This window comes from Brassica napus, chromosome C7 (genome assembly GCF_020379485.1).
Source record: "Brassica napus cultivar Da-Ae chromosome C7, Da-Ae, whole genome shotgun sequence".
NCBI classification, from domain to species: Eukaryota; Viridiplantae; Streptophyta; class Magnoliopsida; order Brassicales; family Brassicaceae; genus Brassica; species Brassica napus.
Window position 1 is genome coordinate 36,018,308 of NC_063450.1, and position 15,016 is coordinate 36,033,323.

At 31.7% G+C, this 15,016-nt stretch overlaps 2 protein-coding genes and 1 pseudogene across 3 annotated transcripts; 1 reads left to right on the forward strand and 2 right to left on the reverse strand.

Moving 5' to 3' along the window:
• Positions 1-1,190: 1,190 nt before the first annotated feature.
• On the reverse strand, positions 1,191-4,025 carry LOC125590587 (annotated as a pseudogene).
• Positions 4,026-7,171: 3,146 nt separating this feature from the next.
• BNAC07G20880D (uncharacterized protein At4g22758) lies at positions 7,172-8,342 on the forward strand. Its single transcript, XM_013848903.3, has 2 exons — positions 7,172-7,953; positions 8,039-8,342. The coding sequence occupies exons 1-2, from the start codon at positions 7,713-7,715 to the stop codon at positions 8,215-8,217; spliced, it is 420 nt and encodes a 139-aa protein (XP_013704357.2). The 5' UTR covers positions 7,172-7,712; the 3' UTR covers positions 8,218-8,342.
• Positions 8,343-8,419: 77 nt separating this feature from the next.
• LOC111207782 lies at positions 8,420-11,396 on the reverse strand. 2 transcript variants are annotated; one of them, XM_048764450.1, is made up of 7 exons: positions 10,084-11,396; positions 9,900-10,005; positions 9,521-9,795; positions 9,337-9,442; positions 9,145-9,240; positions 8,849-9,034; positions 8,420-8,769 (listed from the first exon to the last, which is right to left on the reverse strand). In XM_048764450.1, the coding sequence occupies exons 1-7, from the start codon at positions 10,138-10,140 to the stop codon at positions 8,651-8,653; spliced, it is 945 nt and encodes a 314-aa protein (XP_048620407.1). In that variant the 5' UTR covers positions 10,141-11,396; the 3' UTR covers positions 8,420-8,650. The 2 variants fall into 2 exon arrangements, with proteins under 2 accessions (XP_048620407.1, XP_022561855.1); XM_022706134.2 differs by having other exon boundaries at positions 8,849-9,037; positions 10,084-11,388.
• Positions 11,397-15,016: the final 3,620 nt, after the last annotated feature.

Here is a 15,016-nt window from a genome sequence, read left to right on the forward strand (position 1 = left end):
ATCTATTAAAACAAATCTATAAGTTAGAGATTTGAATTTACTTTCACAAGTTGCTGCGCAATTAAGAGTAGTTTTCTTTGAGCTCCTGTCACACTAACAGAAACCCATTGCACTATCTTCCTAGACTATATCTCCTAGACTATGCATTCGACAGCCTTAATCCTCCATGGTTACCTCATTGAACAAACCTGAACAATCGCATCAAACATTTCTTCGAACCCAACAAGAAATAACATATTGGACCATGAAACTTCATATCATAAGCTTGCATCATCTGATTCTTCTCCCTCAATAGCGTAAAATGCTTTGGCCTAATGTCCCCAACAACTCCATATTGATGACAAACATGTCAAAATTTTCGTTGAAATGAATCTTAAAGTCAGGAATGTTACCTGAATCAGTCGTTGTAGCAGTACTCGTAGTAATCGCATTCTTCACATCAGTTGCAATCTTCACATTAGTTTCAGTCCCTGCAGCAACCTTAACCACTGGCTTTGTAATAGATGCATCTACAGTCTCTATTTTTCTGCTGATTCAAAAACACGATTCTCCTTTGAATCTGAGATCATACCGATCATTTTTCCAATGTTGAGAAGATGGTATAGCTGCTTCGAAGGGAGAATCTCGTCGCTGTTTTTTTTTGGACATTGGAAAAATGGAACGTATCAGCTATATCTTCTTCTCAGCATGGGAAAAATGATCGGTATGGTCTTGGATTTTTTTGCAGATCCCATCGCAGTTTTTGTTGGACAACTCGACTCAAAAGTTGTGAACCCCACAAAATTCTATAGCTTCTCACCATCATCTAAATCACTTCCAGAATCACTCTTGATGACCATCTTATTCCGCTTCAGCAAATTTGCACATTCTACACGTACATGCCTCAACATTTTATTCAAAAAACTGTATAACCTTTGGAGAATTACCAAACTTTCATCTTGTTTCATTATCCTTCATGTAATCATCAGCCATGAACCCAATAGAAGATATTTTTTTCCATTCCATGAAAAGCACTTCTTGAAAGGCAACTTTTCTCTCTCCATCAATCTTCAGAATCTACTTGAAATTTTCTAGTTTTTTGAAGCATTTTATGTCCCCACCCATCAAAATCTCACCAATGACTTAATTGACTCGATCTGATACCAATTATAAGTGTGAATGAGATCAGAGTGGAGTGCAGAAAATAAACAAGACAGATTTTTTTTTCTTTTCAAATTCATTAGAATAAGAAAACAAATACAACCAATTTGCTAACGCATATAATGTGCACAACCTCATGAAATATTGTCCTTTTTTACTACAATAATTCTTTAGGATATCAATCTTTAACTAAAACCTACCCTAGAGTCTAGATTTCAATTTATCAGGATCACTTAACCCTGAGATACACTCCCCCGGAGTCTGACTTCCATCTTCCAAATCTATGATACTATGTAAACAACTATATGATATATCATGGTTTTTATGGATTTTGACCATGATATAAGTCATAATTTAGAGTACATTATATATGTTTGGAGTCGGTTATAGAGTCTTTACATGTATATGTACACTTTGGACGAATTTGGAGACTTTGGATCAATGGGAGCTTAAAGAGAATGAGAGTCAAAAAGATCAATTCGGATTCAACGAAAGGAGTTGGTTTCGATCGATGCTTGTCACTCGACACGTGATTTAAAGCAAGTTCCAAAAAAATTACAAAAAAAAAAGACAGAAGTTTTCAGTATTTTCACATATATTCTATTTTAAGCTGATGGTAGAGCTGGGTTACACTGTTGTATTGTGGTCAGATAATTGTTATGATAGTGGTATGATTCTCCAGAAGCAGATTGGAGCAGAGGTGAGAAGAAAATAATGGTGGAACGAAGAAAAAGAAAATGAGAAGAAAAGTAAAGCAATGTGGAAGAGGCAACTTTGACGGTTTGCCGGCCTTCAGGAGATGTTGGGTTGGGAAGCCTGAGATACACACATTATAATCATCAGCCCATAAATCTAACAAAAGTAAGTCAAAACCCTAATTCTTTCGGATGAACTTTCTGTTGATTCCATTTATTTATGTATTGTATTCTATTTGAAGAGATTAGAGCATGTTTATTGTAGGTCTCTTCAGTGGCGGATCTAGAACTATTATCAATCGGGGGCACCTTAATAACTAATTCATTTAGATAAAATAAATTTCATAACGAAAAAATATCTTACAAATTTATCTTATGAGGTTCCATTTTCTGGAATTTTTTCATTACTACTTCATTTGTTACTTTCTCAAACAATTCTTTTTCAACAAAACAAACAACACAATCATTTAAAAACTGATTACTAATCCGGTTTTGCAAGCTAGTCTTCACAATCTTCCTCGCTGAAAAACATCTTTCAACTGTAGCGGTGGCAACAGGTAAGGTCAAAACTAGTTTCAAAAGCCGATAAACCTGAGGATGTGAAAGATGTTTTTTTTGTTTTCACCATCATGCATGGAAGATCTCCAAGATCCTTTAAATTAAAAAATCTTTCATCTTCCCGAATATTGTCAATATAGAGACCTAGTTGATGTTCAAGAGTAATCCGCTCGATAGGACCAAAATCTTCAGGATAAAACTCAGACAATTTCATAACTTTTAATTGATCAAACTCCTGAAATGAATTAGTGGGGCTCAAGGAAGCAATGCAGCCAAGTAATTCTGTGTTTACCTCATCAAAACGGTCATTATAAACTCTTGAATCTGCATATCCAATACAGTGTAAAAACACTCCACCTTGTAATGATGCAAGTTGGTTATATTTCTTTTCCTTGAATTATTTGAATCCAATTCATCATCCATAACCAGGAACTCAATCTTGTAATTCTCACAAAAGGAAGAAACCTTATTAAAAAGAGATTCCCATCTATCATCTCTGATCTTGTACAATTGTTGCTTGGTGGATTTCACAAGTGACATAGCATTCAGAATGTCCTGATATTTCCTTTGGAGGCCTTTGATAAGTTATTTGTGATCCCAAGAAGAAGCAACATCAACTGTAAATAGAAAACAAAATCAAAGGTGTAAAATTATTTGAGAAGACCATTAGCTTGGCATCTTTTGATACCATCACTTCCATCAATTTCAACATACTCAAGCACTTTAATGATAGAAGAGAACAAATCAACCAACCGCAACAATGTCTTATAATGAGAACCCCATCGAGTTTTACCGGGTCTTTGAAGTGAAACCTCTATGTTCAGTCCATTTCCAGTCTTAATTTCCCCTTTCTTAGTTCTTTCCTCAACTTTGTTCCGATAGTCTTCTCGAACCATATATTTCCTCTTACAAGAAGCTCCAACCACATTTAACAAGACATCAATCTTATCAAAGAAATCTCCAACTTCAAAATGTTTTTGAGCAACTGCAACGACAACTAACTGAAGTTGATGAGCAAAACAATGGACATAATATGCAGAACTGCATTCTCTCAGAATTAGAGCTCTCAACCCATTGAATTCACCCTTCATATTACTCGCTCCATCGTAACCTTGCCCTCTTAACTTCTTCATACTCAATCTATGTTTAGCAAACAATGAATCAATGGCACTCTTCAGAGATAAAGAAGATGTTTCTTTCACATGAGTCAGACTAACAACGCTTTCTTTAACTATTCCATGTGTATCAACAAAGCGAAAAACAATTGCCCATTGCTCTTTATCAGAAACATCTGCAGATTCATCCACCAACAAACAAAATACATCATGACAAACTTCTTTAATGATAGATTCAATAACTTCTTCCGCAAAGCAATGAACTATATATGTCTGAATTTTGTGGGACACCATCTGGTTGTTTTTGGGGTCATTCTGCAGTATATTTCACAAGCTCCAAAAAGTTTTCCTTGTTGACTGAATCCACTGATTCATCATGACCTCGAAACGGGAGTCCTTGTCTTAACAAATACCTACAAGCATCAATTGAAGCATTCAATCTGATCTTGTATTCATTTTTAGCCGCGTCAGTATGCTTATAAAAAGCATGGATAATTGATTGTTCTGGTTTCTTCATTGTTCTGGTTTCATCAAATAATCAGCCCTTTTCAACGCACTATTGTGAAAACTATTCATTGCTCCAACATGATCACGTAATCTCTCTATCTTGTTCTAGTCATCAAAGCCTTTGATCACAAATGCATCACTTCCACATTTGTTTTCAGTGTAATCTCTAAACAAGTAACACAATAAACAATACGCTTTATCCTTTTTCACACTATATTCTAACCAATCGTCATAGATATCAAACCAAGCCGGATTGAATCGTCTCAGTTTACTTTGAAACAATGTTTTAGGAAATTCATGTCCACGAAGTTGACAAGGACATCTCATTAAATATTTACGTCTTACCTCGTCTCTTTGATTTGAAGGATATTCAGTTATTATTTTCCTATCTCCAGGATCACTAGGTAAATTCTCCAAATCAACTTCAGAGTCTTGTTTTTTGGAGAAGACAAATTATCCTCAGAGATTTCAGATGTAGGTGCAAATTTTCTTTTAGGCTTGAAGTATTTTTCCATCTGTAAAAAGAAAAATTTAGCACAATACTATAGTCTCTAATTTTCTATGTTCTCACTATTTTTTGTTACTTAAATCACATAAAGTAACAGTTCTGATATAAGAAGCAACAATAATTTAAGAAAGAACATGTTACCTGTGTTACTATTTTGTTCGTCTGTTTAGACTGTTTTTTGTGATTAGGAGCAAGAAACTTTAATTAAAAAAACAAAGAAGCACAAAACGAAAGACGAAGACGTGAGCACTAGGTCTACTTCTTTCATTAATTGTGTATAGTTTTGAATGAGTCTCTTAAACTGGTCTTTTAACTTTGGGCTACAATTATATTGTTTTATTGAGTAATGATTCCACCAAATTTTTCAACGGGAGCACAACATTAAAATAATTATTATACATAACTAACTATATATATAAATTTTATTTTTTTAAGTAGTAGGGGGCACATGCCCCGTAGACCACCACTTACGTCTGCCCCTGACGGGAGCACAACTTTATATGATCACTAAAATAATTATACATAACTAACTATATATACAATTTTTTAAAAGTAGTAGGGGGCACGTGCCCCCGTAGACCACCACTTACGTCCGCCTTGGATCTCTTAGGTCGGGTCTTTTAGCGTAATATAAGATGCGGTCTCCTAACTTTTAGTCTCTTAGCTTTAGAGATCGTATCTTATATTAGAAGACTAACCATATATATAGAGACTATCAAAATTTAATTGTTGTAAAGATTAAACTCATATATATTTATATACTAGGTGTTTTGTCCGCATGTGCGGGCATGATCATTTTACTAATAATTAATAATATATGTATTATGATTTAAACATCATGATAACTTATTTTTTATATTCTTAATCATTTTAGTTCTCTTCGATTTTTATTTCTATCTACGTCTTTTTAACACAAATGAAACCTATAAAACTACAACACCATAAGAGCATAATTACATATCAAATATTCCACAAGTAAGAATGTGAACTTTTGGTATCTCTTAATCTACTTTGTATTTTTGAACCATAAACATGAATTAACTTACCAAAAAAACATTAAAACACACAAAATCAAAATAAGAACAAAATAAATAAAAACTAAATAAAAACTAAAGTTCGATGATAATTTTGAAGAATTTTTTTTTAAAAGAACGAATTGAGATAATGACAATATTTCATTGGTTTACTTGATTGATATATACATTGACTTATCTTAATATTTCATAAGTTTACTTTTAATAAAAGAAACAATAGATAATGATAGTTTTATCATTAAAGTTAATTTATGGTTAATTATATAATGATAAATCTAATTATTCATTAAAATATATTTACTTTTAGCTGTTTTAGAAACTAAACCATTAAAGACATGTTCATAACATGATTACATAGGCAATTCTCTAAATTTAATATCAAAGCATATTTTTCTTATAGATTAAACAGTAATAAAACATACACGTGAAATAACTACCGAAGTAATTCAGAATACCTAATTCAAAACTCCAAATTCCATGTAACAAAACCGATTTGATCATAGTATTTCGGACTCAGAGAAAGAAGAAAAACATAGAACTCCAACTATTAAAAACAAATATCAAAAGTACATAAATATAGATGTCAAAAATAATAATCGAAACAACTTGGAATGAATGAGAAAATTGAAACTATATACTTTAAAACATCTTACATCATATGAAAATAAGAATTGGTCCTAACTTTTTAAAAATAATTATAATTGTTATTCCAATTAGAAAGTTTGAAATAGTTATGTTATTTAAATTAATAAATTAATGATTTAAGCTAAACACTAATAAAAATCTTGTGAAACTTAAAATAATTATAATCATAATTCCAATTAGAAATTCGAAATATTTATATTATTTAAATTAATAAATTAATTAGAAATCAGAATATTTATATTATTTAAATTAATAAATTGATGATTTAATCTAAAAACTTATAAGAATATGACAAATAAGCAAAATTAGCTAAAATCATGGAAAATATGACAAATCAGCAAAATCACTTCATAAATAATAGTATAGATAAATTAATAAATTAATTAGAAATTGAAATATTTATATTATTTAAATTAATAAATTAATGATTTAATCTAAAAACTTATAAGAATATGACAAATAAGCAAAATTAGGTAAAATCATGGAGAATGTGACAAATCAGCAAAATCACTCATAAATAATAGTATAGATTTTTTAATATAAGAAAATTCAGGGCCAAAGCTCGTAATCCTCCCAAACCCAAAATTATATCATGTAATATTAGTTTCGCTTTCAAACTAGAGACATCTGACACAGTGGCAAAAAGTTATTTCTAACTGTATCTAGTTTAAAAACTTTTGTTTAATGTCAACTATATATACTTGTTTGTTAATAATTTACCTAAAAACAAACAAAGAGCAAACTAATCTTGTTTATAATGAATATTTGTTGCTAAAAGAAAAATACTAAAAACTCTTTTTTGTTAGTTGAAACTATTTTATAATGTAAAAAATTAATCAAAAAAATAGATATATTCAAAAATTAAAATCAGGAGATCACTAATCCAATGTGTCTACTTTTCAACGTTGGTTAAATTAACCACAACCCCGCTTTATAATGATGAGCTTGAGGATATCATTAACCAGCTTATTTTTTTGCCGTGCCAAAGAGATAACAGAAAATACCGAATGGACTGAAGAGTAGGGAGACAGTTTCGGTGGGTTCAAAGGGTTTGCTTTACTTGCGGATGAAGAATCGCGCATCCTCCATTTCTCTCTTTCTTACCCTATTTTAACCCTTTCTACCCCCTCACACATCTCCTCCATCTCAAAACTTCCACTTTCATCCTCGACCTTCCTTTTTAGATTCTGAAACTTCTTCACCATCAGAGACTCTGTGTTTCCTTATTCACATCCATTTATTTCACCATCTCATTCCATCGATCCTTCAATATCTCTATCGCAGAAGCAGCGTCTTGAATGGTAGAAACAACTCCGACTACCAGAGAATTTATGCTCTCCCATTGCACCACCGCAAGGGCGAGCTTTCTCCTCCCTCCTCTCTCCTCCTCCTTCACTTTTGGCTCTTGCAAGGAATCCTGGTACTTCCGCTGCATCGGCGTCGACCCTTGAAGCAACTCAAACTCCCATCAAAAGTTTTATTTTCTTTTTTTTGGCGTTTATTGTTAAAGATGTTGCTGTACAACAACAACAAGCAGAAGAAAACACACAAGTCCAAGATTAACAGGTTCCTCGTTAGCATCAGTTTCTTAGGAAGTGCTGGACCCATTCGTTTTGTTGTTAAAGAAGATGAAACTGTTTCAAATGTTATTGATTATGCTCTCAAATGCTATGCTCGTGAAGGCAGGCTTCCACTACTCGGTTCTGATTCCAGCTTTTTCCTTCTCTACTCTCCTTACTATGCTGTTGAAGGTGAGATTTGAGTTTTTTTTACTACCCTATGTGTTTTGCTCATTAATGGCTTTGATTATTTTACTTAACATTTTGATCATTTCAGCATTTAATCCATGGGGAAAGATTGGTTCAACCGGATCAAGGAACTTTGTTCTGTCTAAGAAGTTAGAAGCTCAGAACCTTGGAGGCTCTGTGGACACAACAACAACAATCAGGAAGACCTCTGGGAAATGGAAGGCATGGCTCAACAAGTCTCTAGGCCTTATGGTTCCTTCTCACTAGATCATAGGATCTCTGCACTTCTCTTTTTGGTTTTCTTGTCAGAGGAATAAGCATCACAAACACTTGTGCTTTGGTTTTTTTGTTGTATTTTGCTACACTAATAAATGAAATGAGGTTCGATAGAATGAATATATGTTCTTTAACATGTTACATGTTTATCTTTTCTACATAGTTTCGGGTCTGGGACCAACAATGCAAAGCATCATAGGAATATATGTTCTTTAACATGTTCTGCTGTATTTTGCAACACAATAACATGGATTGAGATTTGATAGACTGAAATAACTGTTTAGCTATATGATAAAAGGAAAGCATCAAAGGAACATATGTCTAATGTGAGAATCTCATATCTTTCTCGATCATTTAATATGTTTTCTAGCAGTTATTGATTCTGATCATGCTTCTTCGTTGTCACCTCTCACTTGCTCCTTATCTATGCACCGTCTCTTGAGCGATTCAGCAGAAGAAGAAGGTCCTCCAAATTCATGTGCATCACTCCATTAGCATCTGGTCCCAAACGAGAGACTCGTGATGCTGGGGCAGTCTCCATTACTAAAAGAAACAAAGACCAATGTCATTCTTCAACTTTTAGGAGAGCACACAGTGAGAGAAAAAAGATAAGTTTAATTACAGCTTTGATCAGGAGGAGGACATGTACGTTGTTGCTCTTGCTTTTTCACATTTATATCATTTAAGCTCCTCAGTATGAGTGTCTTACTGACCACTGATGTCGAAGCTGCCTTATCCTGTTTAACTCTCTCTCTCTCAGAAGACTTACAAGATCTAGTTTCGGTTGTGATCTGAGCAGTAGCCGTTACTTCTTCATCAGTCCCAAGACAAAACGAACAAAGAAAAAAGAAACTTTTAATCAGATAATGTCTTGCGTGACAAGGAAGCTAGGGCTTGTCTAGGTTTCTAATTGCTTACTTGGTGCTTCTTGTTCACGTAACTTCCGCTTATTCTCGCAAGCTTCATAGTAGGATCTGAAGTTATCTTGATAGCCTTGTTCAAGACGATCCCAAACTACAAAAAAAAAGTATTTTATATTTCAAATTACTGAAACGTTTTGCCTCAATACCCGTTAATGGTTCTGTTAAAAAAGAAATCTACTTAAAAAACCTGTTTTGGTCGATTCAGGTGGGATCCGATACAGATCCGATAGATGTTTTACAGTTTCTTCCTTGCTCTTGTAATCACGCATACACTCCATGATCCTTCCATGAACCTGAAACAGAGCAGAGAGTAAGAAATTATAATTTAACTTCTAACTTGATTGATATGAAATGAACTGATGGAATCTTACGTAATATGAGAACTCCTCCACGCTCTTAAAACCTCTAGGGACGAAGGCATCACCACCGTTAGAACCTTGAGGTGCTTGTGATGTTGCATCATCATCATCGTCTCTCTGGATATTAGAGCGACGGTGTTGATCTTTCTCTCTTTTATCCCTGAAAAACCTCGGTATAAGTTTGTAGCTCTCTATTCTTGAAGCTTCACGGATCTTCCGATAAGTCTCGCAAGATTTATAGTGGGATCTGAAACTCTCTGGATACTTTGCTTCAAGAAGATCCCAAACTACCAAAATAAAAGATTTCGAGTTACTCAAACGTTTTGCCTTAAGACACATTGATGATGATTCGGTGCGAAAAAGCAAAAGGAGTCTACGTATACGTACGTACCTATGCTGGTCATGACATGTGGGATTTGAAACTGATCCGTTAGATGTTGCATAGTTTCTTCCTTGCTCTTATAGTCTTTCATGCATTCTTTGATTCTGTGATGAATCTGAAAAAGAGAGAGTGACTATAGTGAAAAGGTTTCGTGACTCCTACTTTTGGTTCTTGGATTGATGAAAAATCTTACGTATGCCGAGAACTCCTCCATGCTCTTACAACCGCCTGGAAGAGGAAGATCTTCCATTCTCTGCGATCTTTTCTTGAAGAATTGTTCGATCTGAGTCGTGAGTTCTTGGAGAAGAGAAGAGAGATTCTGATTAACAATAAGTGGTAGAGAGGGAGAGAGAAAGAAGGCGGAAGGTTGTTATTTGAGGCTTTTTATGTCTCGGCTCATTTGTAACTGAAACACTACACTAACCGTAGTTCGCAAGAAAGTATCGTTAATCTCGGCAAGTAAAATGGCTACAATTTCAACTCCACCATTTGCCTTTTTGTTTTAGGGGGTGTTACTGGTTTGGGAAGTTTAATGGAATTGAATATAACTGTAATTAGGATTCTTTTAATAGATATGAGTGGATTCTTTAAACGAAAACTGATTAAAAGTAATACATCGAATCTAAATCAACTATCTAAAATTCAACCCAAATACTTTTTGTATTTGAATTTTGTTTCCATTTTATTTTATATACACTAAATTTTGTGTTATCTGTTAATGATCCAAAATCAATAATTTATAATTCACTGCAAATAATGTATATAGTGTAGTTGGAATTTTGTTTCGATTTTCTTTTACATACATTATGATGATAACAGTAACGAATGGACATATCATCTTTTAAGTTACGAAAGTCTCATCAGATTATTAAGAAAGCTACCCACTGTACAAGAACTAACAATTAAGAAAACGTGTAGCTTGAGTGGTGCATGAAAAGAGTGGTAAACATATTGACTTCGTGAATTAGACATGTGTATTTTCAGTGATTTTTTACCTATTCAGTGGATTGATATTACTATTAGTGTTTGGCTTTCGAATATCTTTTGGATCCTATTTTTTTGTAATAAATGAATTCATTTTCTTAACTATACTAGAGTTTTATAAATATCGATGTCGATTTGTAAATAATAATATAGTTTGAATAGATTTTTTTGGTTTGATATATTTTACGATAATTTGGATTCAAATATTTTAAAATCGGATTAAAATAAATATAGAATTAAGTGTTTGAAGTATTTATTTAAGTTTTTAGTATTTATTTTTATTATTAATTCAGAATTTCGTACTGAAAATTTTCATGAGTTTTCAAGATTTTCACGTTTTTTATTTTTTTGTATATTCGTTCAAATTCTGATAAAATTCAGAAAATATTGTTATTCAAAATACCATTTTATATCATTTATTTGAGTATTTATTTAGTTTGAATGTGATTCAGTCTCAACTTTTCTATTTGGATTTGGAATAAAGTTATAGACCTAATTGGTTTCATTGTTGATACCAAGGGCAACATTATAATTTACGTTCTTAAAAAAAGGGAAATTGTCAAAAATATCATATATATATAGTACCATTTTTCATATTTACACTAATCACTTTTACCTTCACTTTTAATGAAAGTTAAAAAAAATTATTAACCTTTGGTTTAACTAATATAGACTTAGGGTTTAGAATTGAGGGGTGGGATTGGAGTTTTGAAATTTAGGATTCTAATAAATATTTAAAAAAACATTTTAAAATGTTAAAAAAAATAGTTTTAAAAATAGTTTTCGATTTTTAAAAATAAATTTTGAAAAATTTCAAATTTGAAAAGTATAATTCGAAAATATAAATTTTTTCCATTTAATGAAAATGGTATTTTTGAAAATGCCTTTAGTGGTGATAAAGATGAATAATAGTACCATACGAAAGTGGTAACCATCAAATTTTCTTAGAAAAAAATCCTAACATCCAAATATTATTAGTTTAATATATTATAAGTAAATAACTAGATTTTAATTAAAATTAAACAGTCAAACTAACTGGATGTTGTCAAGCGGAGGAAGAGGTTTCTATGAATATCTTTCAGAGTCTGATTTTAGAACTGACGGATACCTTTTCCTCTAATTTTGTATTTTTTTATTTTTCTAAAATCATTAGGTACTTATTAGATCTTATTATTGGAGATGCTCTCAGTAATACTATTAGTGTGTTGACAAAAAAAAGTAATATTCTCTCCGTTTTAAAAATATATATTTTTTCGAAGAGAAAAAATTGTTTCAGAAAGATATATGTTTTACATTTTCAATTCATAAATTAATTGTAAAGTGTAAACTTCAAAAAAACATAATGGTGTTTATAAAAAAAATTATTGGTTAAAAGTTGTGGGAAATAGTTGTTAAAATAAAATAATGGATTAGTATCTAAAATCTGATATGTTTTTTTAATAAATGTAAAAAAATCTAAAACATACATCTTTCTGAAACGGAGAGAATATTATTAGTGTATCAAAAATGAATGACATACATTGAAAAAGTAAATATGAACTTTTTAGAAACAAAATTTTTTTCTAAAACATGAATCATTCTAAAACTAAGGGAATAAAAAATTGACAAACAGATAGGTCTGCAAATAGAGGAGCTGTTCTCCAACGTCAAAATTATTGATGACACTATTTTGAGTCTCACTGATTGATGACTTTTTTTGTCAACACGGATTGATGACTAATACTGTATAACCGTATTAAACACCCAATTAATTTTGGTCAAAAACTATATGATAAAAGAAAAAGTAATAAATGAAATTATTATTAAATGGATATGTTCGTCCGAAAAAAGTAAAAAATTACTAATAAAGAGCCGTACGGATATTGGATAAATCAGAATTAGGTAGATAAAAATCGAATGTCACATTCAATTCATTTAACTATTGCTTCACTGCTTATCTTTTTAATTTAACTTTTTCATAACTATTTATAGGTTTTACATTCTCTAAAAAGCATCTCTCTTACAGAACGAACCATGTCGTCAAAGTTAGAAAAATATGATGGTATTTTGATAGTTTTCCAAACACTGAAGTTAAACAATAAAGAAAGAATATTATTGATCATAAAATATTTACCTTTAACAAAAAAACTAAAAAAAGTTTAATTGGATTCTGAAAGAATGTAATTTTCAACTATAGAGAGAAGAACGAAAGTAATAATTTGCTTTAAATCAGTTTCAAACAATTATAAAACAAAATCGTGAATTTTTTTTATTTTTAACATATTTTAAATCGTGAACAAAATTGAAATGAAGAGAAAACGGCTAAGTGTCACACACAAATATTTATCCTGAGAAAACTAAAGAGTAAGGATAAAAAAATTCTTAAAAATAAATAACGTTTATTGGGAATTTGGGATATATAAAGCCTGGAATGTGTTCACATGTAATTAAGCCATCTCACCATGTTATAAACTTTTGTATAAATGTAACCTTATAATATCGTGGTCTCAAAAAGTTAGAAATCAAAGTTGACAATAAACTGATAAATATAAAGGTGAGTAATATAATTTCGGTTTGATTTTCAGTGCCTCGTTTGATATATAAATCGAAGTAAAACAATGAAAACGACTTAGCATTATATAATCTGGTCCGCCTACTTTCCCAAATACAATTCTGACGTGATACAAAGGAATATATATAACTTTTTAATGCAGAGTCGGTCATTTTAGTGTAAACTAGGGAAGCTATACAGAACTAGAAATATATAATTGTGTACCGATCTTGAAATAGATAAATGGGATTATCTAAAATAATTATACTTTATGTTATACTTTAGGTCCGGTCCGACTATTTTTATGTAATCATTAATCATGCACTGTTTTAATAGTAAGCTATACCAATAAAGAATACTTTTATCAGTATTGAGTCTGAAAATTAGTAATTAACATTTAACAATCAAATACACTTTCTTAGCTGACAAAATAATACCTGAGTTTTAAAACTAGTAAAGGGATTTGATTTGGGTTCAAGAAAGCATTGTGTTAGCTGCCAAAAATAATAGTAGAGAATATGGGAAATGCAAATTCGATTCGCACTATTATAAATTTGTAAAAAAAATATCGGATCTTGCAGGCAGTGCAGAAATTCAATGTTTCTATATGGTTAGACGTATTTAAAATTATAATAAAGTACTGCGATTAAATAACCACGGGGTGGTGGGCTATTGGTCTTGAGGCAGTTTCCCTGCCAATACGGACCCGGCTTCGAAACCCTATGTGGCTACCCGGGCCCTCCCTGCTAATTCATGGGGTGAAAATTACGTGGCTACTGCGGGCCTCGTGGGATTAGTCGGTTGACCTCGGTCGCCGGATCCCCACGGTTAACAAAAAAAAAAAAAAAAAAAAAAAAATTCGAGAGGACAATGATCGATTAATATATAGACCTTGTATTTGTAATATAATATTGGAACTCGATGTGATAGAAGAAGAAAGAAAGAAAAAACTGTGAAAAGGAGAACTCGATGGGGGTCAGAGAGAATTTGCACACATGCAAGTTGGCAACTTGGTAGTTAAAAACATTTCATGCATGTGGGACCTTCCTTCGTATCAAACTGAAATAAATTATTGTATTTTGAAAAGATAAGATTAATAACACAACTTGCCCAAAAAAAAAAAAAAAAAAAAAAAAAAAAAGATTAATAACACAACATCAGCGAAAGTTATATCGGCTATTATAGTATTATTCATCGTTAATAAAGATAATTGTGCAACTTTTGTTCAAAAAAAAAAGATTATTGTGCAACTACTTTTTGAAATAATTATATGCGTTGGTTCGATCCTTTTGAAACTGGCTGGCGTGTGGGCATTTACTTATTTCTGGAGCCTTACTTTACTAATCATATACCTAACAAAAATAACTCGCAACATTTTTTTTTTTTGCTAAACAACTCGCAACATTTTGAGTATATTTTAAGAACATCGAGCTCATAATGCGTCGTCACATTTTAAATAATTATAATCACGTCTTATCTTTTCAATTGTTCCGGCGGTTTAATATAATATTATGTACTTTCAACATAAACTATGTATCTACCAGATTTTAGATTTCTAAAAGATACATGTTTTTTTAGCAACTTCTAAAAGATACATGTAGATGTAGGCAGA